The sequence below is a fragment of the Myxine glutinosa genome, chromosome 1 (assembly GCF_964187855.1).
Source record: "Myxine glutinosa chromosome 1, kmMyxGlut1.1, whole genome shotgun sequence".
In the NCBI taxonomy this organism is placed as follows: domain Eukaryota; kingdom Metazoa; phylum Chordata; class Myxini; order Myxiniformes; family Myxinidae; genus Myxine; species Myxine glutinosa.
Window position 1 is genome coordinate 18,659,828 of NC_136261.1, and position 27,254 is coordinate 18,687,081.

Sequence of the window (27,254 nt, forward strand, 5' to 3'; positions counted from 1 at the left end):
GACCAATCAGCCTGCTCACAATCATCAGCAAGGTCATGGAATCCATCATTGCTTCTGACATCAAATCCTTCCTCTTCTCCAATGGCTTGATCTCTGATTATCAATTTGGATTCAGACCAGGTCATTCTACTCTGGACATGCTGCTTCTGCTGTCTCAACAATGGATGGAGGTCTTCAATGCCAAACAGGAAATCAGAGCTGTCTCCCTTGACATATCACGTGCCTTCGATATGGTCTGGCACCCCGCTCTGCTCACCAAACTCTCCTCCTATGGTATCCATGGAAATATCCACGCATGGCTTGTGGACATCCTCTCCTCTCATAGTCAAGGTGTGGCCCTGAATGGAATTCTCTCATCTCCCCTTCCTGTTCAGGCTGTTGTTCCTCAAGGCAGTGTTCTTGGCCCTGTGCTTTTTGTGGTCTTCATCAATGATCTCTCCGACTCTTTGGAAAATCCTCTCTATCTCTTTGCTGATGACTCCACTCTCTGCCGCTCCATATCTCAACCCTCAGATCGGCAGGCAGCAGCCTCTTCAGCCTCTTCAGACCTGGACAACATCACAAACTAGTCAAACAATTGGAACATGTCTTTCAATCCTGACAAATCTCACACTCTCACTTTGTCTCTCCGTAAAGACCGTCTGGACAACCCTCCCACCTACTTTCTCAACAAATCCTCTCGAAGAAGTTCTGTTACTCAAGCTTTTGGGTCTCACTATCTGCCATGATCTTTCCTGGGAAAACCACATTTCCAAGCTGGCCTCCAAAGCCAGACACCGACTGGGCATCCTCCGTCTTGCGAAGTCCTTTCTTGGCACTTCTGAGCTCCTCACCACAAACAAAGCTTTATCCACAGCTTGATGGAATACTGCTCTCCCCTCTGGGCTGGTGCCTCTTGCCTCACACCTAGCTCGGCTTCACGCTGTAGAAAACAAAGCTTTCAGAATCATTGGTATCTCCCGCGATTAAGCTGATCCTGAGGGCCTTTCACTTACTCACCGCAGGCAGGTTGGTGGTCTTTCTGTCTTCTACCAACTCTTCTCTGGCCTTGATCCCCCAGCTCTCTCTGTGCTCTGTCCCCCAAATATTCCTACAGGATGCACAAGATCTGCCAGCAACCCTCTTCTGGTGAAACTGCCAAAATCAAGACTCTCTGCTCACCTTCACTCCTTCATTCCTCTTTTCTCCCACCTCTGGAACAAACTCCCTCACTCTTCAATCCCACTCCACCCACCAGGTCTTTAAAACAGCTGTTCACCACCATCTCTTATCTTCCCCCATCCAAAATATTGATCTTTGCTACCCCCGTTAATCTACACCAAATCAACTTTTCCTGAAAGTCCTTGTAGTGTCCATTTGTTTATCCCGTGTATCTGGCCCCAGCCCTCTCCCTTCCGCAGATCTCCCCGATGTCCCTGTTCTCTCGTGGTGTTGTGCTTCCCTCTCCCCCCCCCCCCCCCCCCCCACTTGTCTCCTGCTCCCTTTATTATGTTTTTGTGTTTTATGAGCCTCGACTTTGTATGCCAAAATAAAAACAAAAAAAACGTTTGCGCAAAAACATATCACCGATTCACAAGTTAGCCGTGATAAAGCAATTTTTAGCGAAGGGGACCTTTGACATCTTGACCCCATAATATAATAGGTTCATCTTTGCATCATTATACATACTTGTACTAAGTTTGACTTGTTCCCTTCAGCCATTTTAAAGTTATCTATCACGGAAGTGACAAAAAACTATCACGGAAGTGACAAAAAACTATCACGGATGCACGGACGGACGGACAACATTTAATGCGTCCGCTACTGTTGATTGCATATGCAAAGTTTCATTTTAAAATGTTTAAAATGTGCCTGTAATTGCATTTTTGATATTTGACCTTTTTGACCCCGCACCTGGGCGCGGAGTTAAAATTATGCTGCTCTTTTGCCTTCTTGCCATGTGGTGATCATAACGACTAAGTTTGGCAAATTTCTGCGCAATCGTTTAGGAGATTGCGCGACGGACAGACAGACAGACTACAATATACCAACGTTTTTCTCAAAAAGCGTGGGGATAATTAATGCCTTAAACCGTGGGTAGAAAGTGTTCTTGTCTGTTCGCATATTCCTTCATACCAGGTTACATCGCTAGCTATCTCAGTGTATCGTAAATGTGTGGGTAACAACTCCTACAGGTGTTCGTTCACCTGCCTCGGCTACAAGGGGCAACAGTTACCATCATCACTTGTCGTCACCTCCATTTTTAGGACACAAATTATAGCAGGAACTACATGATCACAAACACGACAAAAACAAAATCCGCAAAAACATAATCGATTTTAATTCTAAAATTCACGACTGGGGGGGGGGGGGGGGTCAAAAAACCCCCCTGTAGACCCCTTTAATGAGTGCAGATTTTGATGCAATCAACACACCTTCGTTAGGCATCAGATATGAAGCTTGTGGCCAAGTTTCATCAAAACTATGTGTGTTTGGTTCAAGCAATAATGACTGAAGTGTTTACGGACTCACTCACTGACCCACGGACACTGCTCGATCGCATAAGCTCACCGGACTAAAGTCCAGGTGACCTAACAGTTGTCAAAAGATCAAAGGTCACCGTCGCATAAAAACATCAATTTTCATCAAATTGACCTGAATTTTTTTTATAATTTGCATACTGGGTCACTGAATTGGCTCACCAATCAAAAGCTAGAAGTCTTGTTTTTTTTAGATCAAAAGGTCAAAGGTCAAGGTTGCAAAAAATCGTCAATTTTCATCCGATCGACTTGAAATTTGAGCAGGGTTTGCATTTTGGGCCAATGAAGCATATTGCTTCATCGAGGTTGTTGGTTTTTTTTGTCATGTTTAGCATATGGAAGAATTGAGTTGAATTGATGTGAACAATTGAGATATGTGAGAAGAGATTGAGAATTGAGTATGATGTGAATATGAACAGGGATATGAGAATAAATGCATTATATTTACCTTCAAGATTTACAATGTAGTGGAGCCTAATGCCCCCTGGAGCTCAATGCCCCCCTTTGCCCTACAGTACCTACTACACCTACCTACGACCAACTACCTAACCTACTTATGCCATAGTGATGGCCGATGGGTAAAATAGTGGCAAGAGGCTTTGGCTTCGCCGGCTCATTGCGGCTTTGCAGTCGGGTACTAGTATTTACTTACACCGATATCATATAGTATTGGACGATTGCATCCCATTCCGAGAACATTTTGAACTCTGTTGCGTACACGCACGCGCCACAGTTTCTTTACAGCAGACCACATCGTTTTCCGTGCTGATCGAACATGGATCTTACCCCAGGACTGGGCTCTGCGGGACTGCTTTGGGAACTGGGTCCTGACGCACTCGATGAGGCCCTCCGTTTCATCGGCTTTCGGACTTCGAGCGCAGGCATAGCAAGAAGAAAAAAAAAAAAAATACAAAAATACAAAAAAAAAAACACATTTACCACAGAACTACGAAACCTTCCATTTTCACACTCACAAATGTACATTTTTAAGAATTGAAAGGCATGTGTATGTATATGCACACACACCATGTAAATATATATACACACTATACTTGAAACAATGGCAGTTTGGTCATTAAATAACAAAGAGGAGAACAAACAGTTGTCCTTACCTATACACCGCAAAACATCACATGATCCCGGAAATATTATTGCAAAGAAAGATCGCGCTATGAAGCGATATATTTAATATATATACCGTATAATGTATATATTACTTAGTCAGATTTCAACAGACAGGATTGGGAAAGCTATTACGCCTCAAATTCAAGTCAATGGAGGAACGTAACTTTAGCGGAAGCCGCTTGGAGCGCGGTGAAAAGATCAAGATTCAGATTCAAGGTGAGAAAGAACTCGGTCGAGAGCATACCTCCGTCAGGCTGCACAGTTTACGTTTTGTATCCCACGAATATGCAGGATCCGGATCTGGATCTTCTCCCAAATCGAATCTTTTCGTCCTTGTCCCACACCCAACCTCTCCAACAAATTTCGTCAAATCCGTCCACAACTTTTTTGAAATCCTGTTCACAGACAGCCAGACAAACAGAGGTGAAACCATAACCTCCTGAGGTAACCGTAGGTAAAAAAGATAACGCATCCTCATATTGATGAATGAGGGGGTGTGTTCCGTTAGCAAGCGGCTTGCAACGGAACGAAGCGCTCGGTACCGCTTAACAACGTGGCGGTCTCCTTGGAAACAGCGCTGTCGTGACATTCGAACAAATGCTGTCCGGGACGTCGTTCTCAGTTCTACTTCATCCTCTTAATGTCACAACTTCCCCAAATTAATTTCTTGTGTTAGCAGCGGCTACAGAGGAAGAGGGAAAGAAAGATAAATAAATGGACAGTCAGAAGGAGGAACCCCCTACCGAGCTTATCTATGCACCTTACAATTATGTGCATTTTGGGGAGGGGGTTTTACATGTTGGTAGATCATGAAGAATTCGGATTAAAGGTAGAGGCAAAATTAAAATATTAAATGAACGTTTCAATAATATTATGAGTAGGTCTATACATAAAAGGGGTTGCCACTGAACATTTCTTAGGTTGTATCGTTTTGAATCCGATTACGGCGGCCATTTTTGCTCGCATAACGTCAAAGCACCCCTCTTACTCGCTTGCTCCATGTACTATCGTTTTGAATCCGATTACGGCGGCCATTTTTGCTCGCATAACGTCAAAGCACCCCTCTTACTCGCTTGCTCCATGTACCGAGCAGTGAGGTGAGCGGTTTGCAAAGCGGTTGATACGGAACGGCTGGCTTGGCAAGTGTTATGACCTGGCTCTTGGGTAGAGGCCTATTGCTCCGGAGGTCCTAATTGACGTTCCGTACTCGGGAGGTCAATACGTTCCCCGTGTGTGGGTCGCCCCGTTTAAGCAGTCAGGTGTGACCGAGCGAAGTTATCAATCCGAATACTGACGCAACTTTACACCCCCACTCACTGACACATAGTATGCAAAATGTATGCCAATCCAGTAATGCAATGCAAATTCGAAACATGGAATGAATGCAAGTCCTTTACTCCGGATAAACCAAAACAGGATATACAACCAAGCAATACAAAAACCATAGGAAAATCCCACGGACATGTGGGGAGTAAAGAATAAGTAATTACATAAAGACAGACAGGTGCCAAGACAATACCGACAAGACAATCAAACGCCCCACCAGGTATACATATCTAATTCCAAGGGGGGAGGACAAAGAAAAATAACAAATTAATATTTGGCAGGGTATAAAGAAAAATAATAATGAAAAGAGAAAGTGTGGGTTGGGGGGGGGGGGGTGGGTGGGTGGGTGGGGGGATTCAGGCCTGTTTGAGATGACTTCCAGCGGCCCCATCTCAGCCGCAGGTCCCAAAGATGGCGCATTTCCAGCGGCCCTGTCTCAGCTTTTCTCTGTAACCATCGGTCCGATTGCCAATAAATTTTCAGTTTCAGTGAAAATTTCAGTAGAATATTTTAATGACATCTATGACATCATAGGTCACGTGGTAGGCGCCATCTTGGAAAAACCGAAACAATTTGAACCTCTATATCTCTGAAACCGCTCCATGGAAAAAAATTGAAACATGGCTCATTGTCAAGTACTCCCCATGGGGAACAACATACATTCATGATGATGTCATCGGTGCCTTCATTCCAATGAGCTACTAATCAGACAAGTGGGATGCTTGATCCGATCAGTTTGAAATTTATTGAGCATGATCTACACAAAAATTGTATGGGAGAATTAAATTGTTCACATCACCGGTCACGTGGTTCGGCAGCCATATTGGATTGAACATAAATCTACATTGTCAATAAAACACAAACATAATAGCGAATAAATGCCACACAAAATACACCATGCAAACACGTCCTGACGAGTGTCTGCAATTTCTGATTGCTCTTTCTTGTTTAAATTGTAAACCTCAAAACATAGTTCCCTTCCCTAAAGTAATAACCTCAACCTGTAAGCAATTGACCAGTTTCCCGACTGCACAGATCATCAGCTGAGCACCGTTCTTCTTTGAGGTTTTGATCCTTTGAGCCCAGCACCTCTCCAAATGGCGGATACACAACTTCGGTCAAAGATCCACATCAGTAGATCCTCAACCTCATCACAGATCCACATCAATAGATTACCTACATCAATAGATCCACAACCTTGGTCATAGATCCACTGAGCCACCAAATGTCAAAAAATGTACAAAATAAGTACGAAAGAATGCATGCGTAGAATGAGGATGGGCCTGAAAACATACCTCTCCCCAAGGAACAAAATCAAAGCCATAAATCAACTTGCAGTACCAGTGTTCCAATACAACTGTGGAATAGTAAATTGGTAACAAACAGAAATCAAAAAACTAGATATCAAAACAAGAAAACTCCTCAGTATCCACAAAATTTTATATAAAAATCAGTGCATCACACAAATGTACCTGCTGAGGAAAGAAAGGAGGTGGCAGTCTGATAGAACTTGTTCAAGAGCACAGAGTGATAACTGTAGGAGTAGCAGGGTATGTAAAAGGTTCAACAGACTACCAAATACAATTTGTATACAAGCATTAACACAACAAACCAGAAAAGGCATGTCTCACTCACCTTGCAACAAACTTCCAAAAATAGGTGTGATTAGAAGATGTCACATACCAAACCGAAACAACAACAAATACAGGCCCCAATGATTGCAAAAAAGACAAGAGAAACTATAAGACAAAATATCAACATATATAGTGGCACAGGGGAGAAAAATAAAAGAGCAGGTAAAAATAAGAAAAAGTTGGACAGATTGGGGAAAGATAAAGAAGAATCCCTGGAATGGTTAAGAAGAGGTCAGCTCAATTGGGATAGAGAATGAATCATTATAAATGCCCAAAACCAAGGACACGACACGAATGGGTTTAAAAAGATGGCGGGAATGAATCAATCGGTCATATGTAGGTTCTGCAAGTTAGAAACAGAAAGCACAAGTCACCTCCTATCAGGATGTTAAAAACACTCATGTCAGAACAGCTGTACACACAAAGGCACAACAAGGTATGTAGAGTAAATCTGCAGAAATTTCAATATCCCATTTCCAAATTCATGGAAACATGAATTTAAAGCAATTAGCAATGGTACCCGCCCAACCTGGTGTTGGGCGAGCGGCTAGGGTGCCAGCTTAGGATCCTAGGATCCTGGGTTCGAATCCCGGTCAATTGCTGAAATTAACGCCAGGGGGTTGACTCAGCCTGTCATCCTTCCGAGGTCGGCTAATTGAGTACCAGTTCACTGGTAATTCCCTGTGTGTCGTAAAAAGGCGGCAAAAAGGGTTGGCGTCAGGAAGGGCATCCGGCCGTAAAACATTGCTTCAAAAAAGGGGACCCAAAACAACAACAACCACGGTACCCGAAAAAGGCCAACCCCTGCTTTGCGGGGGAAAAATGGCCTCTAAAGGTGGTTTTTTTTTTTATAGCAATGGTACCCGCCCTATTGGCGGGGCTTCAATTGGGAGGCCCAAATGAAAAGGCTAAATATCAGAAATTGAAGGCTTTTTTTCTTTTAAACGATTTATGTAAACATCCGTTAAATCTCGATCAGTGCAGACGTTTGTGCGGCACCCAGGAAAATAACGTCATGCGGGAGCAAGTATCTGCAGGATGTGGCAGTGTGGGAGTCCACGTTTCTGATCCTCCTTCATGCCGAAGTAGCCCACCACTTCTCCAAGCAAACCGCTTTTCAGATCCGCCATGACAGATTTAAGCTTGATACTGAAGATGCGTGCAGTTCGTCCTCCCAATGTCGTATGTACTCCCGATACGTGTTTCCTTCATTGTAAAAACTTCCAAATCAACAGTTAAAAGGATTTTGAGCCGATAGCTGTTACGGCCTTGGCAAGATCGATGGAGACAGCGATCTGTTAGCGTATTCACCGCCCAAATAGCTATGTGGAATTCTCTCATGTGGAGATTAAACTAATCGTGTTCACAATCGCTATGTTGTATGTACTCCCGATACGTGTTTCCTTCAGTTGAAATGGGTTAGAATTCTGTCAAGCAGGGATTCAACCCGTGTCCTTATAAAAGGTCTTTGGCCGAGGTCACCGAGTTCAATCGGTGCAGCCGTGCAGCGATCAGTGCAGCCGTTTGTGCGGCACCCGGGAAAACAACATCGTTACAATGAGTACAATGAACGTTATGCAAACGCGAATGTTATGCGTGAGTCCAAACCTGAGAATGCTGGCGACTAAAGCTGAAATTGGGAAAACTAAATATCCTATTTTACTCCTGGAGATCCCAGGATTATCCACCCAAAATATCGTTGAGATCGGTTCAGCAGTTTTTACGGTACCTTCGAACAGACAGACAGACAGACGGACATTTGGTGAATTACAGTAAGATAATTAAAAACAAGGACATGATGCTCATGTAGGACCTGATGATCCCATCCAGCATGAACAAATAAAACAAAGTACTGTGACTGGACAAAGTACTCGGATACAAAAAGGAAAAGAGGGGTATTGCTAATTGAGGTTTCAGTACCCAGTGATTTTTGTCTAAACTCGGGACTAGGGTGAGGGGAGGGGGTGCAGACGTATGGGTAGAAAGTAGAGTGGGGAGATACCTGGTCAGCCAGGTGAATCTGAGTTTGGGGGTGAGAATGGGAAGGGGTGGAGTTGTGGGGGGCTTAGGGCTTAGGTTGTTGGGGGTGGGGGAAGGTCAATGTGCAAAACCATCCTGGAGGAATGGACACGCTTGATGCCAATTTAGAGCTCCGTGGGCCAGATGGTGTGGCCCGTGAATCAGAACACACATATTCACCAGGGTAACCATTTGTTTAATAGAGTCCACCCTTTGCCATCCACTGGCGATTAGCATCTCTCCTGGCAGAGATAGCCTGTGCTGTTTCTGAAGTCCATGCCCTTGCCATCCACTGGCGATTAGCATCTCTCCTGGCAGAGATAGCCTCTGCTGTTTCTGCAGTCCATGCCCTTGCCATCCACTGGCGATTAGCATCTCCCCTGGCAGAGATAGCCTCTGCTGTTTCTGCAGTCCGTGCCCTTGCCATCCACTGGCGATTAGCATCTCTCCTGGCAGAGATAGCCTCTGCTGTTTCTGCCGTCCGTGCCCTTGCCATCCACTGGCGATTAGCATCTCTCCTGGCAGAGATAGCCTCTGCTGTTTCTGCAGTCCATGCCCTTGCCATCCACTGGCGATTAGCATCTCTCCTGGCAGAGATAGCCTCTGCTGTTTCTGCAGTCCATGCCCTTGCCATCCACTGGCGATTAGCATCTCTCCTGGCAGAGATAGCCTCTGCTGTTTCTGCAGTCCATGCCCTTGCCATCCACTGGCGATTAGCATCTCTCCTGGCAGAGATAGCCTCTGCTGTTTCTGCAGTCCGTGCCCTTTCCATTTGCTCACATGTAAATGCTAGTCGATTGTCAGTGTCTTTCAGTGTCTCCTGCAATAGAGGCCACCTTATGCATGCGGCAGTTGAGGTGCTGCAACTTATATTAGTCATTTTCCTCCACTACGCTGTCTTCACTTCCTTCTGCTTTCGGCATTTGCACATCGGCAATTCCGCACGCATTGTTCGGTATATCCAGGAAATAAATGCACGGTTATTCAAACCTGAATGATGTGAAACATATAGAATGGGCGCCTTTCGTTATAATGGGCTATTGTGCTACTCTATGTCGATTATTGTGGGAAATGCCAGGGGCATAGAAAAGGCCCCATTCATATGGTATGTGCCATGTGACAAAGTATAGAGAAGAAGGGACATTCCATAGCTTGTAGAAAATGCCAAACAATCGAAAAGAAGGGACATTCAAAAAATCTAGTGTGCATGCCGGACTACCCTGGTGTTCTTTGGAGGAACCAAGTAATGCTCTAGAAAAGTTTTTATAAAGGGGAGCCCTATATGTGGCAAAAAAAAATACATTTACTTCTTTATGCAGCTGTATGAATCAAATAAAGTCTTGCTCCTCCCTTGATTACTTGATTGTGTCCTGACTACCTTTTTGATTTTTTAAAATGAACTGGCGTGACTCGGCGCGCTCAGCTCGCCTCACCACACGTCGTTTCAGAGGGATAAGCATATTTGACCATTTCGGTGTCTGCAGGGCCATTTGGGTCTTCAGGGTCTTTTGGATGCTCTGGGCCTTTAAGGGTATTATGGGTCTTTGGGGTGTTTTGGGTCTTTTGGGTCTTCGGTGTCGTCAGGGGCTTTTGGGTCTTTAGGTCTTTTGTTTCCTCTGGGCCTTCAAGAGTCTTTGGGGTATTTTGTTTCTTTGGGGGTATTTAAGGGTATTTTGGGTCTTCAGGGTGTTTTGGGTCTTCAGGGTGTTTTGGATCTTTGGGGTGTTTTGGGTCTTCAGGGTGTTTTGAGTCTTTGGGGTATTTTGGGTCTTCGGGGTCTTTTGGGTATTTTAGGTCTCCAGGGTATTTTGGCTCTTTGGGGCCATTTGGGTCTTGCAGGGTTTTTTTGAGCCTCTGGGCCTTCAAGGGTATTTTGGGTCTTTGGGGTGTTTTGGGTCTTCGGGGTCTTTGGAGTCTTCAGGGTCTTTTGGGTCTCTAAGGGTATTTGGGGTCTTCAGGGGTCTTGGTAGTCTTAAAGGTCTTAGGGGAATTAAAGGGCCGTCAAAGGTCTGAGGGGTCTCAGCAGTCTAAACGTAATTAAGAGGGTTAATTAAGAGGGTGTTCATTTTAATTTGAAGAAGAAGAAGACGTTTTGGTCGCATATAAACAAATATACATAACGACCTAACGACAAAGTCAAAACGACATAACCATATACGTTTGCTCTATTATAATAAATTTACTGCTTTTTGTTTATAAATCGTTTACTGTCTTTTGGCGTGTTGTTCGATGTCGTCACCGAGGAAAGAGGGGGAAAAAGAACAACAACAACAACTCAACAACAACAACAACAAATTTATTCCGCGTGTCGCTTAGGTCATCTCTTCGGACGCGATGGTCAAAATATTCACAACAACAAAAGCGGCAACAAAACTATTGTGATATGAATAACAAAGAAGGAAGCACACGTAAGCTTTACGTCGGCTTTTGCTTTACGACGTGCCGTAAGTGGCCGCTGGGTTCTGTGGTTCCTTTATCTCGGTGTTTTTTTTCACTCGATCTCGCTGTCCCACACTTTGTTTTGATTCTGAATCGAACTTGAGGCTCAGTTTTGGCGCCGTGGCCGGAGCGAGAGGCCTGAGAGAGAAGCAGGCGAACATCTGGCCGGCATGGCCACCATGGATAGGGAAATGATACTGGCCGATTTCCAGGTAAGGCCGTGGATGACCTGAAATTCGAGGAAGGGTTTTTGAGAAAAGAGCGAATTATTTAAGCAAGTCATTCAATAAGGACAGTGTTGCCGAATGGCGAATTAACAGACAAAGTGTCGTGGTTTGTGGAGGTGAAATCCTCTTGCTTGTACTTGAAATCCGAGAAGAGAGTTTGCATTCGGAAAGATAAACATGTTTTGACTGAAGGCCGTTATTTTGTTTTCGACAAACACACAAACAACACCATCCCGAGACTCGGTACAACGGACTTGTACTTATAGTTATACTGTTATAGTTATACTGTTATAGTTATACTGTTATAGTTATACTGTTGTAGTTATACTGTTATAGTTATACTGTTATAGTTATACTGTTATAGTTATACTGTTATAGTTATACTGTTGTAGTTATACTGTTGTAGTTATACTGTTGTAGTTATACTGTTGTAGTTATACTGTTGTAGTTATACTGTTATCGTTATACTGTTATCGTTATACTGTTATAGTTATACTGTTATAGTTATACTGTTATAGTTATACTGTTATAGTTATACTGTTATAGTTATACTGTTGTAGTTATACTGTTGTAGTTATACTGTTATAGTTATACTGTTATAGTTATACTGTTATCGTTATACTGTTATCGTTATACTGTTATAGTTATACTGTTATAGTTATACTGTTGTAGTTATACTGTTATCGTTATACTGTTATAGTTATACTGTTATAGTTATACTGTTATAGTTATACTGTTGTAGTTATACTGTTATCGTTATACTGTTATAGTTATACTGTTATAGTTATACTGTTATAGTTATACTGTTATAGTTATACTGTTATAGTTATACTGTTATAGTTATACTGTTATAGTTATACTGTTATAGTTATACTGTTATAGTTATACTGTTGTAGTTATACTGTTGTAGTTATACTGTTGTAGTTATACTGTTGTAGTTATACTGTTGTAGTTATACTGTTATCGTTATACTGTTATAGTTATACTGTTATAGTTATACTGTTATAGTTATACTGTTATAGTTATACTGTTATAGTTATACTGTTATAGTTATACTGTTATAGTTATACTGTTGTAGTTATACTGTTATAGTTATACTGTTGTAGTTATACTGTTGTAGTTATACTGTTGTAGTTATACTGTTGTAGTTATACTGTTATAGTTATACTGTTATAGTTATACTGTTATCGTTATACTGTTATAGTTATACTGTTATCGTTATACTGTTGTAGTTATACTGTTATCGTTATACTGTTATCGTTATACTGTTATCGTTATACTGTTATCGTTATACTGTTATAGTTATACTGTTATAGTTATACTGTTATAGTTATACTGTTATAGTTATACTGTTATAGTTATACTGTTATAGTTATACTGTTATAGTTATACTGTTGTAGTTATACTGTTATAGTTATACTGTTATAGTTATACTGTTATCGTTATACTGTTATCGGTATACTGTTATAGTTATACTGTTGTAGTTATACTGTTGTAGTTATACTGTTGTAGTTATACTGTTGTAGTTATACTGTTGTAGTTATACTGTTGTAGTTATACTGTTGTAGTTATACTGTTGTAGTTATACTGTTGTAGTTATACTGTTGTAGTTATACTGTTGTAGTTATACTGTTGTAGTTATAGACGTGTTGACGATTCGCAGTTACATGACAAAGCACATGGATATTGTTATAAATATATAAATAATTATTTACCAAACACGGAAAATCGTTATAAATCCTAAAAAGATTAAACAAACAGCCTATATTATTATTATTATTACTACTACTACTACTACTACTACTACTACTACTACTACTATTACTACTACTATTAATACTGCTATCACTACCACTATTACTACTACTACTACTACTACTATTACCGCTACTATCTCTGCTACTACTATTACTACAAGTACCAGAAATATTACAACTCCCAATATTACAAGTACTACTACTACCAATATTATTACTACTACTACTACTACTACTACTACCAACCCTGGTGTTGGGCTAGCGGCTAGGGTGCCGGCTTAGGATCCTAGGATCCTGGGTTCGAATCCCGGTCGATCGCTGAATTAACGCCAGGGGGGTTGAATCAGCCTGTCATCCTTCCTAGGTCGGCAAATTGAGTACCAGCTCACTGGTAATTCTAATTCCCTGCTTGTCGTTAAAGGCGGCAAAAAGGGTTGGCGTCAGGAAGGGCATCCGGCCGTAAAACATTGCTTCAAAAAGGGGACCAAAAAACAACAACAACCACGGTCCCCGAAAAAGGCCAACCCCCGCTTTGCGGGGAAAAATGGCCTCTAAAGGTGTTTTTTTTATTTTTATTTTTACTACTACTACTACCAATATTACTACTACCAATATTACTACTACTACTACTACTACTACTATTACTACTACCAATGCTACTGCTACTACTACTACTACAACTTCTACTAATACAACTGCGACTACTATCAATATTACTACTACTACCAATACTAGTATTACCACTGCTATTATTACCACTACGATTACCACTACTATTACCACTACGATTACCACTGTTATTATTATGACCACTACTACGTCCCAATTAATCCCACATTATGGGGTTGGCCGGAGAAGATTTTTAAAATGTTGGTTTGGCACAAGTCCGTCCTGGAGCCATTATTATTCATAATTGGCATCAATGATTTGGATTGTAGGGTTGAGTCAGCATTCCAAATTGCAGATGACACAAAGTTGTGAGGTAAAGCAAAGAGAGGAGGTGGGGCAGGGGTGGGGGGTGGGGAAGGGGAAGGGGAATCGGATTCAGGAAATTCTAGAATCTCGTGCATTCACCATCCGACTGGCCAGGTTTGACGTTTGACTGAAGATGAGAGGAGTTTGTAATTTATTTTGGGTGCTCGGGATACCTCATGTACTCTTCACAAAGATTCTGCAGGATCTTTAACGTCCACCAACTAATGCTAGTAGATGAGTGTCCAACTTATCATGCCTCAGAGTGACGCCGCACGCACTTTGTGATGGAACACCGTACCTGCGAACCACAAATGCAACAGTTTACAGTCTGGTTAAGAATCGAATTGAGACAAGACAACCCAAAAGTAAATGCACTACATCAGCACCATCCTGTCAGGATGTAATACACGAGTACTTTGTCAATTTCCGCATTGCCCAATATATCAGGCACACCTGTCAGGAATGCAAGTCCCTCGTATCTCCTGCATTTATTTATACTAGCAACGGTACCCGCCTTACGGGCGAGGCTTCAATTGGGAGGCCCAAATGAAAAGGCAAAATATCAGAAATTGAAGGTTTTTAAAATATTTTAAACGATTTTTATAAACATCCGTTAAATCATATCACACGCAAATCATCAAAATCCAAACAGTATTTGTAGAATTTAAATGAAAGCCACATCACTGTTCATATCGGTAAATATTATTTCATTGTGTTTGGAAAAACTGGAAAATTTGAAAAATTGGAAAATTGGGAAAACAATTTGTCCTATTTTACTCCAGGAGGTCTCAGGATTACCCACCCAAAATTTCGTGGCGATCGGTTTAGCTGTTTTTGCGGTACATGGGAACGGACGGACGGACATTTGGTGAATTATAGTAAGATGTAGAGGAAGGTCTCCCTTTTTTTATATTTTGCAAGTTTAGGTTGTGCAGGTTACAGGAGTCGATACAACAGTGCTTAAGTGGCCTTATCTTATATGTGTGTGACATATGATGTGCATTTGTACCTTTTTAGCCTATTATAGGTTTTGAGGCTTGAAAAGCATTTCTTTTATATGGATGCCGAGGCTCAACGAAGACCTGAGTGACGCAATGTATGCAAGGCATAGGGGCAACAGGTTGATGTGAGCTACATAAGTGTGTTCATGTAGGCCGAGTGGAACCACCCCGAGCGAGGTCACAAATCCAGCGAAGACACCTTGGTTATCATTTAATGTATCCAGTGGATAAAGCCCACTTGGTAATTTAAATACACAAAAATATGTTAAAATAAATGTTTATTTGTTTGAATATCTACAGATATTTTGGCCAAGTCAGGGATAAATAAACATCCATCTCCAACTTGTCTTTCTGGTCTTTCTCCCAAAATAGTCAGTGTTGAAAATACAAACCTTCTCGTCAATTATTATCTTTATGATCTTTGAGTTATTACCACCGCCACCAAAGGTGGATGGAGGTTACGTTTCCACCCCTGTCTGTTTGTCTGTCTGTGTCCGTTTGTCCATTTGTGAACAAAATATCTCAAAGTTGTGGACGGATTCGGACGAAATTTGCCAGAGATGAAGCATATATGACATGGACGAAATGATTAGATTTTGGTGAAGATCCGGATTCGGATCCGGCTACTAGAATTTTAAAAGTGATTCTTCACCATTGGGAGATAGGGCCAAAAACAATACATTGCAGGATATCTCAAAAAGTTATGAATGGATTTGGAGGAAACTTGTTGGACAGGTTGTGTGTGTGACAAGGAAGAATTGATTCAATCTTGGTGAAGTTCCGGATCCGCATCCAGCTAGTACAATTTTTAAAGTGATTCTTCACTATTGAGTGATATGACCAAAAATGATATATAGCAGGATATCTCAAATAGTTGTGGACGGATTTGGACGAAACTTGGTGGAGAGGTTGTGTGTGTGAAAAGGACTAATCGTTTTGATTTTGGTGAAGATCTGAATATGGATTCGGCTACAAGAATTATTTAATTTTTTTATAAACTTTGTGGACGAGTTGGTTCGGTGACAAGGACAAGCCGATTAGATTTTGATTCTTATAGAAAAGAAGGGACATTCCATAGCTTGAAGAAAATGCCAAACAATAAAAAATAAGTGACATTCAAAAAACTCTAATGTGCATGCTGGACTACCCTTGTGTTCTTAGGAGGAACCAAGTAATGTTTTAGAAAAGTTAATATAAAGGGGTGCCAATTTGATTCATACAGCTGCATGAAGAAGCAAATGTATTCCATTTGCCTGATTTAGGGAGCAGAATAATGTGTTCGATGAAGTCTTTAGTTTTAAATTTTTTAGGAATCGCTGCAGAAATTTATTTTTATTTTGGCTATGAATAACCATATAGATTGCATTGGGTCATGAACCTCCATCCACTTTTGGATGACGAGGATTATGTTTTCACCCATATTTGTTTGTCTGTCTGTGAGCAGAATATCTCGAACAGTTATGGACGAATTCGGATGAACCTTGGTCGACAGGTTAGATGTGTGACAAGGACGAATTGATGAAGTCTTGGTGAAGATTCAGATCTGGATCCGGATACGAGAATTAAAGTGATTCTTCACTAGTGAGAGACGGGGCAAAAACCGATATATAACACGATATTTCAAAAGGTTGTGGAGGAATTATGACTAAACTTGGTGGATCAGTTGGTTAGGTGACATGAATAAGCAGATTAGATTTTGGTTCAGGTCCGAATCCAGATCTGGCCTATCATTGGGATACAAAACGTAATCTCTTCAGCCTGATGGAGGTATACGCTCTACCGAGTGGCACTCAAGTTCTCCATGCCACTTGGTCTTTAAACTTTATCCACCATTTTTGAAAACAGTTTACAACAACAATTGAAGACCCGAGTGGAAGAAGTCCTTCAGTCGCAAAATTATTACAGACTTTGGATTGTTATTGTACTCTAGCAGGAGTTCCTGATTCTAACTCACTTTGCCCAAGAATGTGACTTAAGTTCTTCTTCCAATCGGGTCTTCAATTGCTTATTTGCCAACTTCTATGCAAGCCACACTGCTGGAACTTTGTGCTTTGGGATCCCTGTTTTTCTGTGCATTTGCTGGTGGATGCAAACATGGTATATATACATTATACACTAATATATATATATATATATATATATATGTATATGTATGTATATATATATATGTATATGTAATATGTATGTATATATATATTGTTGCGAATATGGAATTTGACCTCCATATCCGCTTGTAAATATTCCCCTATCTTCTCCGATACTCCCCAACTCTCCCCTTACCCCATTCCCTAGTCCCATTGTCTGTAAACAACACCCATTAGAGCCGATCTTCCCCTTCATTCCCCCATTAAATGTCGTGCCCAGGTCCCCCGCACCACACGTAGACAATTATAGGACATCTTGCTAGTTATTCTTAATCTATGTCAGTTAAGGACTTGTTTCCATTAATTATGACTCTTCGTTGCACCAGAATGTGATGATATGGCACCAGTAGGAGTTTAGGACCTTCCCATACCTCCCCGCATCTCTTCCCATCATCTCAAGCTCCAACAACAACCACAACAACAGCGGCTTTGCGTCCTCACTCCGGCTCGGTTGGCCGCCATTGAACATGTGCTCGACGGGGTTACCCAGAAGGGGGCTCCCTGTCGGCCCCTCGTCAAGGGCGGAGCCGGTAACCCCCGCACCCAATGAGAAGCCATGGGCCGATGCCATATGGGGCGGAGCTAACGAGCGAGGGCGTGACTCCCCGCCGGATATACGCGGCCCCGCGCCGGACGTGACGTCAGATGCGCCCCGAGCTTGGAAGGAAAAGACGCCACCCTCCCGAGCGCTGAGCGACCTCCCCGGCATCTCCACCAAAGTCGCGACCCACGAGCGCTGAGCGACCTCCCCGCATCTGCTGGACACCACCGTACGTGATTCTGTCCCTGAGCCAGGTGCACCTGAGCCATCGACTGCCGCTTTCCTGGCCATCAAACCCCGTGTGAGTGAGCCTTGTCCCGCGTTTACCTGTCGTCTGTCCGGGGATAATATAAGTGTGTTTAAGTGCCCACCTTCCTATGTTTCCCTCTTGTCCCTGTAATCTAAACCTTCCGCAATTGTAATAACAACCTTTGAGAACCGTATCCCTGGTGTCGTATTGTGTGATTGTAATCCAGCCGGGTGTCTTCTTTTTCTTATTGAGCCAGCGTAGCGCGATTAGTCAACATTCGGGCACAATCGGGTAACTTGTACGGATACGGCGGCCATCCCGCTCGGCCCACCATACCATCAAAGTCGTATCTGTAACAATTGGTGTCGGGAGTGAGATTCGAGGCCCGACCAAATTTTGAAGGAAAAAAAAAAACGAATAGAGGAAAAAAAAAAAATTTGGTCAAAATTTGGAGCGGCCGAAATTTGTTTTGTTTTACGAAACTCGAATTTTGCAAGTCGCGCTATGGCGGATCAAGACGGCTGGGGTCCGGTAGGGGAGAGTGAGGCAGGGTCGGTCCAGGACCAAATTGAGGGACGTGAGGAGAGCGAAGCAGCGAGGGTAGCAGACGCGCAAAATGGCGCCTCGCTGGTCACCGCGCCCGTGACCGTGGCAGCGCCCCTGGTGGATCCGAACCTTTTTATGTTGCAAATGAGGGCCCTTATGGAACGAATAGAGGGCCAAATGGGGGTAATGAGGGACGAAGCGAGGGGTACCGGTGAGAAGTTAGACAATAATTTTGAGGAGTTAGACAAGAAAATTGGGAAGTTAGACAATAATTTTGAGGAGTTAGACAAGAAAATTGGGAAGTTAGACAATAATTTTGAGGGGTTAGACAACGGGATAAAAGAAGTGAAAAATGGGTTAACGGGGGTAGAAAACAGAATGGCCGCTCAAGAGAATCAAATGGAAGGGATGCAAAAAGGGTTAGAGGGGTTAGAAAACAGTATGGAAGGCAAATTGAGGGACATGAGGGACCAAGCGGAAAGGGAAGTTAAACAAATGGAGCAGCAGATAGAGGGGGTCAGAATGGGGGTAGAAACCAAACTGGATGCTCACAGGGAGGAAATGGAGCAGATGAGGGTGGCATCTGGGCAGGAGATGCAAGTGATGGGAGAGGAGATCAGAAGAGGAGTGAGTGAGGAGGTCGGAGGAGTGCGCGAGGAGGTGAGGCACTGTAAGGAGCGCATGGAGAAAGAGGTGAGAAAGGGGACTGTAAAATTGCAAGGTGGTATAGAGGAGTTGACGCTGGGAGTAGAACAACTGACAGTGGGACAAAAGGAGCTGGGGGACCAGGTAAAGAAGAACACAGCGGTAATAGAGGGTTTAAAATCGACACAGAAGGAGATGAAAAAGGACGTAGGGGTAATTAAAAAAGAGTGCCAGACGGTACATGAGGACCTGACGAGGAAAATGGACAAGGTGGTAGAGGTAATGGAGGTTAAAGAGCGGGAGGTGCGGGAGCACATAGAAAAAAATAAAGTGGAGTTAGAGGAAGAACTTAAAGGGGCGCACGAAGAGATGAAGGAGATGAAGCAAAAATTAGAGGAAGTGGAAGAAGGGGTGAGCGAAATTAAGAAGCGACGGAGAGAGGATAAGAAAGAGATAAAGGAGGAAGTAAAAGAATTGGTCCAAAGTCTGTGTTCGGATCGTGATGATGTGCTCATTAACCGGATGAGGGATTCGCAGGTGATGGAGGAGAAGCGAAGAGAAAGAGGACCCGGTGTAAGTGGTGACCAATATGGTCGTGCGTATGATGCGCCAGGTGATTTAATAAGCTTGGGGGTCGAGATAGACCCGGATGTTCGTGAGAGGCCAAGAGTGAGGTGTATGGCTGGTCCGGAGGGTATGGAACGAGAGGTGCGAGGTGTGGGTGAGCAAGGTTGTGGTGGTATGGAATGGGTAGCGGGTTGCGGAGGTGTGACCCATGCATCGACACCAACAGGGGTAGTTGTTGGAGGGACCGGGGAGGCACGAGAGCCCCTTGGGGGTAGTGTACTGTGGGGGCCCGGCCGGTTCGGCCCCGCGCTGACCCCGCAAGGGGCGACGCACGGGGTCCGGCCGGCGGGCAACGACTCGCATACGAGGTGGTCCCACAAGGTCCCACTCGCGCCGTATGACGGCAAGAGTGATCTACGCGCGTACCTGGCGCAGTTCGACTGTGTGTGTAAGGGTAACGGTTGGGGTGAGGACGAAGGTGGAGTACACCTGGTGGCCGCATTGCGCGGCGCGGCGGCGGAGGTGCTGACGGCATTACCAGCGGGTGCTCTCACCCTGCCAGCCCTCCGCGACGCCCTAATTAATCGATTTGGAATAGAACAGCAGAGCGAGCTTGTTAAAGCTCAGCTCGCGCTGCGAAAGCGCAAGCCCCAGGAAGCCATCGGGGAACTTGCCCACGACATTCGCCGCGCAGTGGGGATCGCACATGCTAGCATGGCAGCGGATTCCCGGGAAAGCCTGGCGCTGGACCATTTTATCCAGGCCCTCCCGGATATTGAGCTCCGGCAACAGCTCGCCATGTGGCGCCCGCAGACTCTGAGCCAGGCGGCTGACGCTGCGGCCCGTTGGGAAGCAGCGAGGCCCCTGGCCCGGGGGGGCGAGCGTCTCGCAATGGCGGTCCGCCAGATGGGACCCCCGATGGAGGGCGGACCCCTTAGGGGGCCCGCCCCCGACGTGGGTCCTGACCTGGCGGGCATGGTCCGGAGGCTGGTGGACCAGCGCCTGGCAGGACCTGGACCATGGCAGGCGGCCCCGGAGGTGGCCCGCGGTGGACCACGAGCGGGTAATCCAATTCGGACCTACAGGGGGGGGAATTTGGAATTCCGGAGGCAAGCACCTTATCAGGTGAGGTGCTATACCTGCAACCGCCTGGGTCACCTGGCGCGGCACTGTCGAAACGCGCGCCGGGATGATCCCCGGCAGTTGAGGTCCTCAACTCCGCCCAGGGGGGAGCGGGTTAGCCGACCCCAGACACCCCCCCGCCAGACCCCGGGAAACTAGAAGGTGTCGGGCACGTAGGGCGGTGTTCGGCAGCAGAGGATGGAGGAGAGCCCTCATTGACGCGACAGGTCATTTATTGTGGCCAAATTGGAACCGGTAGCCTGACAATTAGATGCAAAATTGCCGGCGTGGGGGTAGACGCCGTCGTGGACACAGGAGCTAGCGCCACGATCATCAGCCCTGTGGTCCTTGATTCGAGCGCAGGTGGCTGGGATAAGATCCAGCGCCTGCAAAATTATAGTTTGCAGCTTGCTACCGGGGTAACGGCCCCGATCATAGGGCGTGGTTCTGTGACCCTCAAGTTAGGGTCGGTAAGGAGGGAGATAGATGTTTGGGTGGCGGAGGTGTGCGACCCATGTTTAATAGGGTTGGACCTGTTGACTGCCAGCGGTTGTAAAATCGACTTGTGCCGGGGGATCCTGCAGGTGGGAGTAGAAGAGCTGCCGTTAGGGGGAGTGAGCACGGCCGAGAGAGCGGAGCTGGAGGCTTCCGAGGCCGTGACCATCCCCCCCAGGGCCGAGGCGATAGTGCCAGCCCGGTGGGCAGCTCGCCCAACATGGCAGGAGTCCTGCGGCCTGGTCGAACCGGTGGCAGCGCAGTCCATACCGGGTTTAATCGTGGGCCGCACCCTTGTAAAAACGGACGGACCGGTAGTGGCCGTCCGAGTAGTAAATGTGAGTACAGAACCACGCACTATAGTAAGGGGCACGAGGGTAGCTGGCTGCACCCCAGTGGAGGAAGTCGCGACAGTGAGGGGCGAGAACGTCCAGCCGAGCCGACCCCGGGGGGAGCCTTCAATAACAAGTAGGAATTGGCCCGATCCCATTTGCGAGATGGTAAATCGTAGTAGCGTAGAGTTGGGAGGTACCCAGAGGGAGGCCTTACACAAACTGGTTGGGTCCCATTTGGACCTCTTCTCCCTGTCCACCGAGGATATTGGACGTACGGGCCTGGTGAAACATCAGATCCACACCGGTGAGGCCCGGCCTATTCGTCAGGCCGCCCGACGGCTCCCTTGGAGCAAGAGGGCGGAAGCTGACGAGCAGGTTGCAAAAATGCTCGACGCAGGTGTGATCGAGCCCTCGGGAAGTCCTTGGATGTCACCTGTTGTGCTGGTCAAAAAGAAGGATGGGACCACGCGGTTCTGCGTGGACTATCGCCAGCTAAACAACGTGACACTCAAGGACTCATATCCCCTGCCAAGGATTGATGACACCCTCGATGCCGTTGCGGGCTCAAATTGGTTCACAACTTTGGACCTCAAGAGTGGGTATTGGCAGGTGGAGATGGATAGGGCAGGGAAGGAGAAAACGGCATTTTCCACAGGTAAGGGACTGTATCAGTTTACTGTGATGCCGTTTGGTTTGTGTAACGCCCCCGCCACCTTTGAGAGATTGATGGAGCATGTACTAGGCGGCATGCCATGGCAGTCATGCCTGGTGTACCTGGATGACGTCCTGGTACATGCCCAAACGTTCCCCCAGGCACTAGCTAATTTGGACCAGGTGTTCGGGTGCCTCAGACAGGCAGGGTTGAAGCTGAACCCGAGTAAGTGCACTTTGTTTGCAAGAGAGGTGGCCTATCTAGGTCACGTGATTGGCCGCGAGGGGGTAAAAACAGACCCAGACAAAATTAAAGCGGTAGAGGAGTGGCCCGCACCACGTACCATCAAAGAGGTGCGGGGATTTTTGGGACTCTGCTCCTACTACCGGCGCTTTGTGGCGAAATTTGCGGAGTTGGCCCGTCCCCTCCACCGGCTTACGGAGAAGGGGACGCGATTTAATTGGACACGGGAGTGCCACGAGGCCTTCCAAAAATTGAAGGGGTGTCTAACATCCGCACCCCTTCTAGCTTACCCCACTAGTGACGGGACATTTACCCTGGACACGGATGCGAGCCAGGAAGGATTGGGCGCAGTTTTGTCTCAGACACAGGAGGGCGTGGAGAGAGTGATTGGTTATTATAGTCGGGCCTTAAGTAGGCCCGAGAGAAATTATTGCGTCACTCGCAAAGAGTTATTGGCTATGCTGGCTGCCATGAACCATTTCCACCCGTACTTGTACGGGCGGAAATTTTTGGTTAGAACTGACCATTCCTCCTTGCAATGGCTCCTTCGGTTCAAGGAACCGGAGGGCCAAATTGCAAGGTGGTTGGAAAAGTTGCAGCAGTACGATTTTGATGTGGCCCATAGGGCCGGGAAGGCCCATGGTAATGCGGACGCACTCTCTCGGCGTCCTTGTCTGGGGGAAAACTGTAAATTTTGTGCGAGACACGAGGAGAGGGAGCAATTGGGCGATTCCGCCCCGATTCTCGTCGTCCGGGCAACCCGGGTGAGAGGGCCAATTTTGCCACTAACCGCGGACGAGGAATTTGGAGAGTTGGCTTGGAGCACGGCCCAGCAGGAGGATCCTGTTCTGGGGCCGGTGTTCCAATGGGTCAAATTGGGGCAAAGACCAAAGGGGGAAGAGGTCACCCCCCTCGGGGCGCAGACAAAGGCATATTGGGCTCAGTGGCAGACCCTGGAATTGAAAGGCAACATCTTGTATCGCAAGTGGGTGGAGGTTCCCTCTGATCGAACTTCCTGGCTGGTGATAGTCCCTGACAAATTCAAGAACGTCATATTGCAACAGGTGCATGGTACCCGCTCCGGCGGCCATTTGGGCAGGACAAAGACAATATCTCGGGTCCGCCGGAGGTTCTATTGGGTGAATATGGGGCGCGACATACAGGACTGGTGTCGGAGATGCGACGCCTGTTCTGCCAAAAAGGGACCAGCACGGAGGATGAGGGCCCCCCTTCAATTACATCAGGTGGGGGCCCCCCTTGAGCGGGTGGCTATGGATATTCTAGGACCGCTGCCCCGCACCCGCCAAGGTAATAAGTATATCCTCGTTGTGATGGACTACTTCACCAAGTGGCCGGAGGCCTACGCCCTCCCCAACCAAGAAGCAGGGGTGGTAGCGCAGGCCTTCGTGGAAGGATTTGTGTGCCGGCATGGGATTCCACAGGAGTTGCACACCGACCAGGGACGAAATTTTGAGAGCAAATTGCTAAAAGATGTGTGCAGTCTCCTGTCAATTCGGAAAACCAGAACAACGCCTTTAAGACCTCAATCTGACGGGATGGTGGAAAGATTCAATCGAACTCTAATCCAACAACTGGCACTGTTCACCACCACCCGTCAGGATGACTGGGACGAACATCTCCCTTACTTGCTCATGGCCTACCGAACCAGCCAGCACGGGGCCACCGCATGCAGTCCAGCGTTGCTTATGTATGGGCGGGAGTTACGGGCTCCCGCCGACTTGCTATGCGGTCCCGTGCCAGACACAGTGGTTAACCCGCCGAGGGAGGGGTACGCACGTCACCTAGAGGAAGGCATGGAGCTAGTCCATGCCTTCGCCCGCCGCCAACTCCATCTGGCGGGGGAAAAGATGAAGCGCAGGTACGACGACCGGAGCCAGGGGAGTCAATACGCTCCGGGGATGAAGATTTGGTTCTTTAATCCCCGGAGGCGGAAGGGAAGGTGCCCAAAACTCACCTCCCCCTGGCAAGGCCCAGGAGTCGTCCTGTCGCAAATCTGTGACGTGGTCTTTAAGATCAAAATGGGGCCACGAGCCCTCCCTCGGATCGTCCACGCCGACCGGATAAGACCTTACACCGGCGAGCAGGCGCCCCCGTGGATCGCCTCGGCTTTAGATGCCGAGGCGGGACCCAGTACCTCTGAATAAGGGGGGCTTATTAGTGCCAGAGGACTGGGGGATTGAGGAGCGATAGGCCCGGTGGGAGAGGGTGGCATCCCTGCCACCTTTCCCATGTGGTGGGGGGGCAAAGGAGCAATAGTTTATGGGGTGTATGGCAGTGAAAACTAGCCCGGGTGGGTTAGGATATGGTGTGTAGGGATCTAGCGAAGATTGACATTAGGTAACGTTAAGATTAGTTAGTGACTGATACCTGTAGTGGGGACGCAGGTAGATTAGTATGGATGATAATGACGTGGGAGCGCAATAGTTTAAAGGGACGACTGGGAAGCGCAAGTTTCAGAGGGGAGTAGTTAGATGAGATGATGCTGTGTGAGAATTGAACAGGTGTGATTGCACAGGTGTGCAACTGGACAGGTGTGTGGAGCAGTGTATGAGTAGTGAGTGTGTGGATCAGCGCGAATGCGCTTGGGGAGAGAAGGGTGCAGGTGGCACCAGGTGTGAGAGCACAGGTGTGCAAGTACAGGTGTGTGGAGAGAGTTGGAGTAAGTGGTACGGAGTGGTGTGCATGGTGCGAAGGTGTGGATGGGGGAAGAGTGGACCCCTTTCACGAGTACCCGGGGCGGGTAGTGTAAGTGTTAGGTAGAGGGTACAGGTAAATTGTGGTTGGATATTGGCATTTGTGGTGCGGTTGCAGAATGGTATTGTGGATGGGTGCATTAGTGTTGTGGAAATGGCTGGGCGTGTAGCCTGTTAGTGTGTGTAGTTGGTTGGGCACTCCACCACTGTGAGGATGTCGGCCAGGTGAGGCCGCAGGTGGGCTCTGGGAGCCGGTAGTTGTGAGTGGGTGCCTGAGGATCCCGGGTGTGGATCGGGCAGCCCAGTGCCAGAGAGGGCACGGAGTGGGGAGAGAGCCAGAGGGCCTTCCCCAGGTAGTTAGGTTAGGGTGAGGAGCAGGTAAGCTCGGAGGCAACTGCAGTGGTGGAGGTGTGCAGGTGGGTAGACCCACTGGGAGAGGTACACGCCGCAGCCCAGAAATTGTGCGAGGGCACCGGGAGATGAATCGGGGGAGTGAGACCCCAAATTGAAGAGCACCACAGTTTGGCCAATGGGAATTGGTTTTTAGAACCCATAGTGTAAGAGGGCCAATGGTTTGGCCGGAGAGAGACCCCGGGTAGTGTAAAGTTGTTAAAGTCATTTAGGAGATAGTTAGGATTGATGAACCTGTCGCACCATACGCAGCCACTTGCCTGTGGTGATGATGATGACTCCACACCTGTGTTTTCTTTGGTAGTGTTGCAGAAATGAGAATTGCTGTGAGGATTTGTGAGACGCATCACGACGTGGATGAGACATTGGGGTGATTCCATCTCTCCCTCCCTAGGAGGGACTGATGATGAATTGGTGATGGCAAATTTTGATGTTGAGTTGGAGATGGCAAATTTTGATGAGAGTTGAAAATGGCAAATTTGATTGGTTAGGAGGGAGAGAAGACGAATTTGGTATATGGGAGGAACGGGGAAGACAGTAGGGATGTTTGTTGATTTGTAAAGTAGATGTTTATGGGTAGTGTTGTGTTGTGTGGATACAGTAAGGGGTAAGGGAGGGGCCATGTAGGTTACCTGGTGGGGGGGGGGCGTACGGTAGGAACGTACCTGTCTCACCTGGTTCCCATGTGCCCCCAGTGTGCATCACCTTGCATTGCGTGCACTTTTGCGCCCTTACCACCTTGCTCACTTGTCTTGTTTTTGTCTCCCACCTCCGAGGATCTGGCTTTGGGGTAGAGAGAGAGGAGAGAGAGGTGCTGGCGACGCAGTTGTGGGCCTGCACTTTCGCTGCTGGCTGCCGGGATCGATACACCATATGGACCGCAATGTTTGTGGCCACCCACGATGGACCGCAGTTCGTTTGCGGCCAAGCACCACCCGGGGATGGACCTATGGGTCAACGTGGCACCTATGCCATACAGGTGAACCACTTTTAAGTAACACCAAGTGCACCACAAGAAGAGCAAGAGACACCTGCAGGGTTAGGGGTTGTTGAAGTTATTTTTATTCCAATGAACAATGGTGACTGCACCGATTGGTGGTGGGGTGGTGCTTTTGATGCTCGGGAAGGGTGCTCTGCACGTTATTAAAGGCCGTCGGCCACAGAGCACTCGTGGGTTGGTGTATCGATGTTGGCAAGCGCGCTCTCTCTATGCATAACATCTGCATGTGTTCCTCCAAAAACAGGTCCTGGATCGTAGTGTAAATAGCAGCGTAGTCTTGTAAATAATGCTCCCTACCGGCTGTATGTTTAGTTTGAGGATTCTTTCCGGATTCGGTTATCCTGTGGGTGTGTTTCTGAGAGGAGAAGGGTGCAACGTCGCAGGGGGACATATTTACTCATTTGTGAATATCTATAAAACTGTCGCACTCAGGGTAGAGTTAATAGTAGAGGGAACTACATTGCGTGCCACACTAAAGTAGGTAAAAATTTATCGGGTCGGGACGCCCCGAGGGTAGAGAAGGGTGCAATGTTGCGAATATGGAATTTGACCTCCATATCCGCTTGT

At 46.5% G+C, this 27,254-nt stretch overlaps 2 protein-coding genes across 6 annotated transcripts in view; one reads left to right on the top strand and one right to left on the bottom strand.

The window, feature by feature from the left end:
• CAAP1 (caspase activity and apoptosis inhibitor 1) overlaps nucleotides 1-4,300 on the bottom strand; it is a 40,405-nt gene extending 36,105 nt beyond the window's left edge. The window contains exons 1-3 of one of the 4 annotated variants that reach the window (XM_078785958.1): nucleotides 4,187-4,300; nucleotides 3,889-4,039; nucleotides 3,306-3,388 (exon numbers count right to left, since the gene is read on the bottom strand). In XM_078785958.1, coding sequence (XP_078642084.1) covers nucleotides 3,306-3,377 — 72 coding nt within the window. In that variant the 5' untranslated portion in view covers nucleotides 3,378-3,388; nucleotides 3,889-4,039; nucleotides 4,187-4,300. Of the gene's footprint in view, nucleotides 1-3,305; nucleotides 3,455-3,545; nucleotides 3,630-3,888; nucleotides 4,126-4,186 lie in introns of those variants that run through there. The other 3 variants (XM_068107784.2, XM_068107792.2, XM_068107776.2) reach the window with 3 other exon arrangements.
• A 6,745-nt stretch (nucleotides 4,301-11,045) lies between these two features.
• FAF1 (Fas associated factor 1) overlaps nucleotides 11,046-27,254 on the top strand; it is a 63,159-nt gene continuing 46,950 nt past the window's right edge. The window contains exon 1 of one of the 2 annotated variants that reach the window (XM_068107764.2): nucleotides 11,046-11,274. In XM_068107764.2, coding sequence (XP_067963865.2) covers nucleotides 11,233-11,274 — 42 coding nt within the window. In that variant the 5' untranslated portion in view covers nucleotides 11,046-11,232. The remainder of the gene's footprint in view (nucleotides 11,275-27,254) is intronic. The other variant, XM_078785814.1, reaches the window with a different exon arrangement.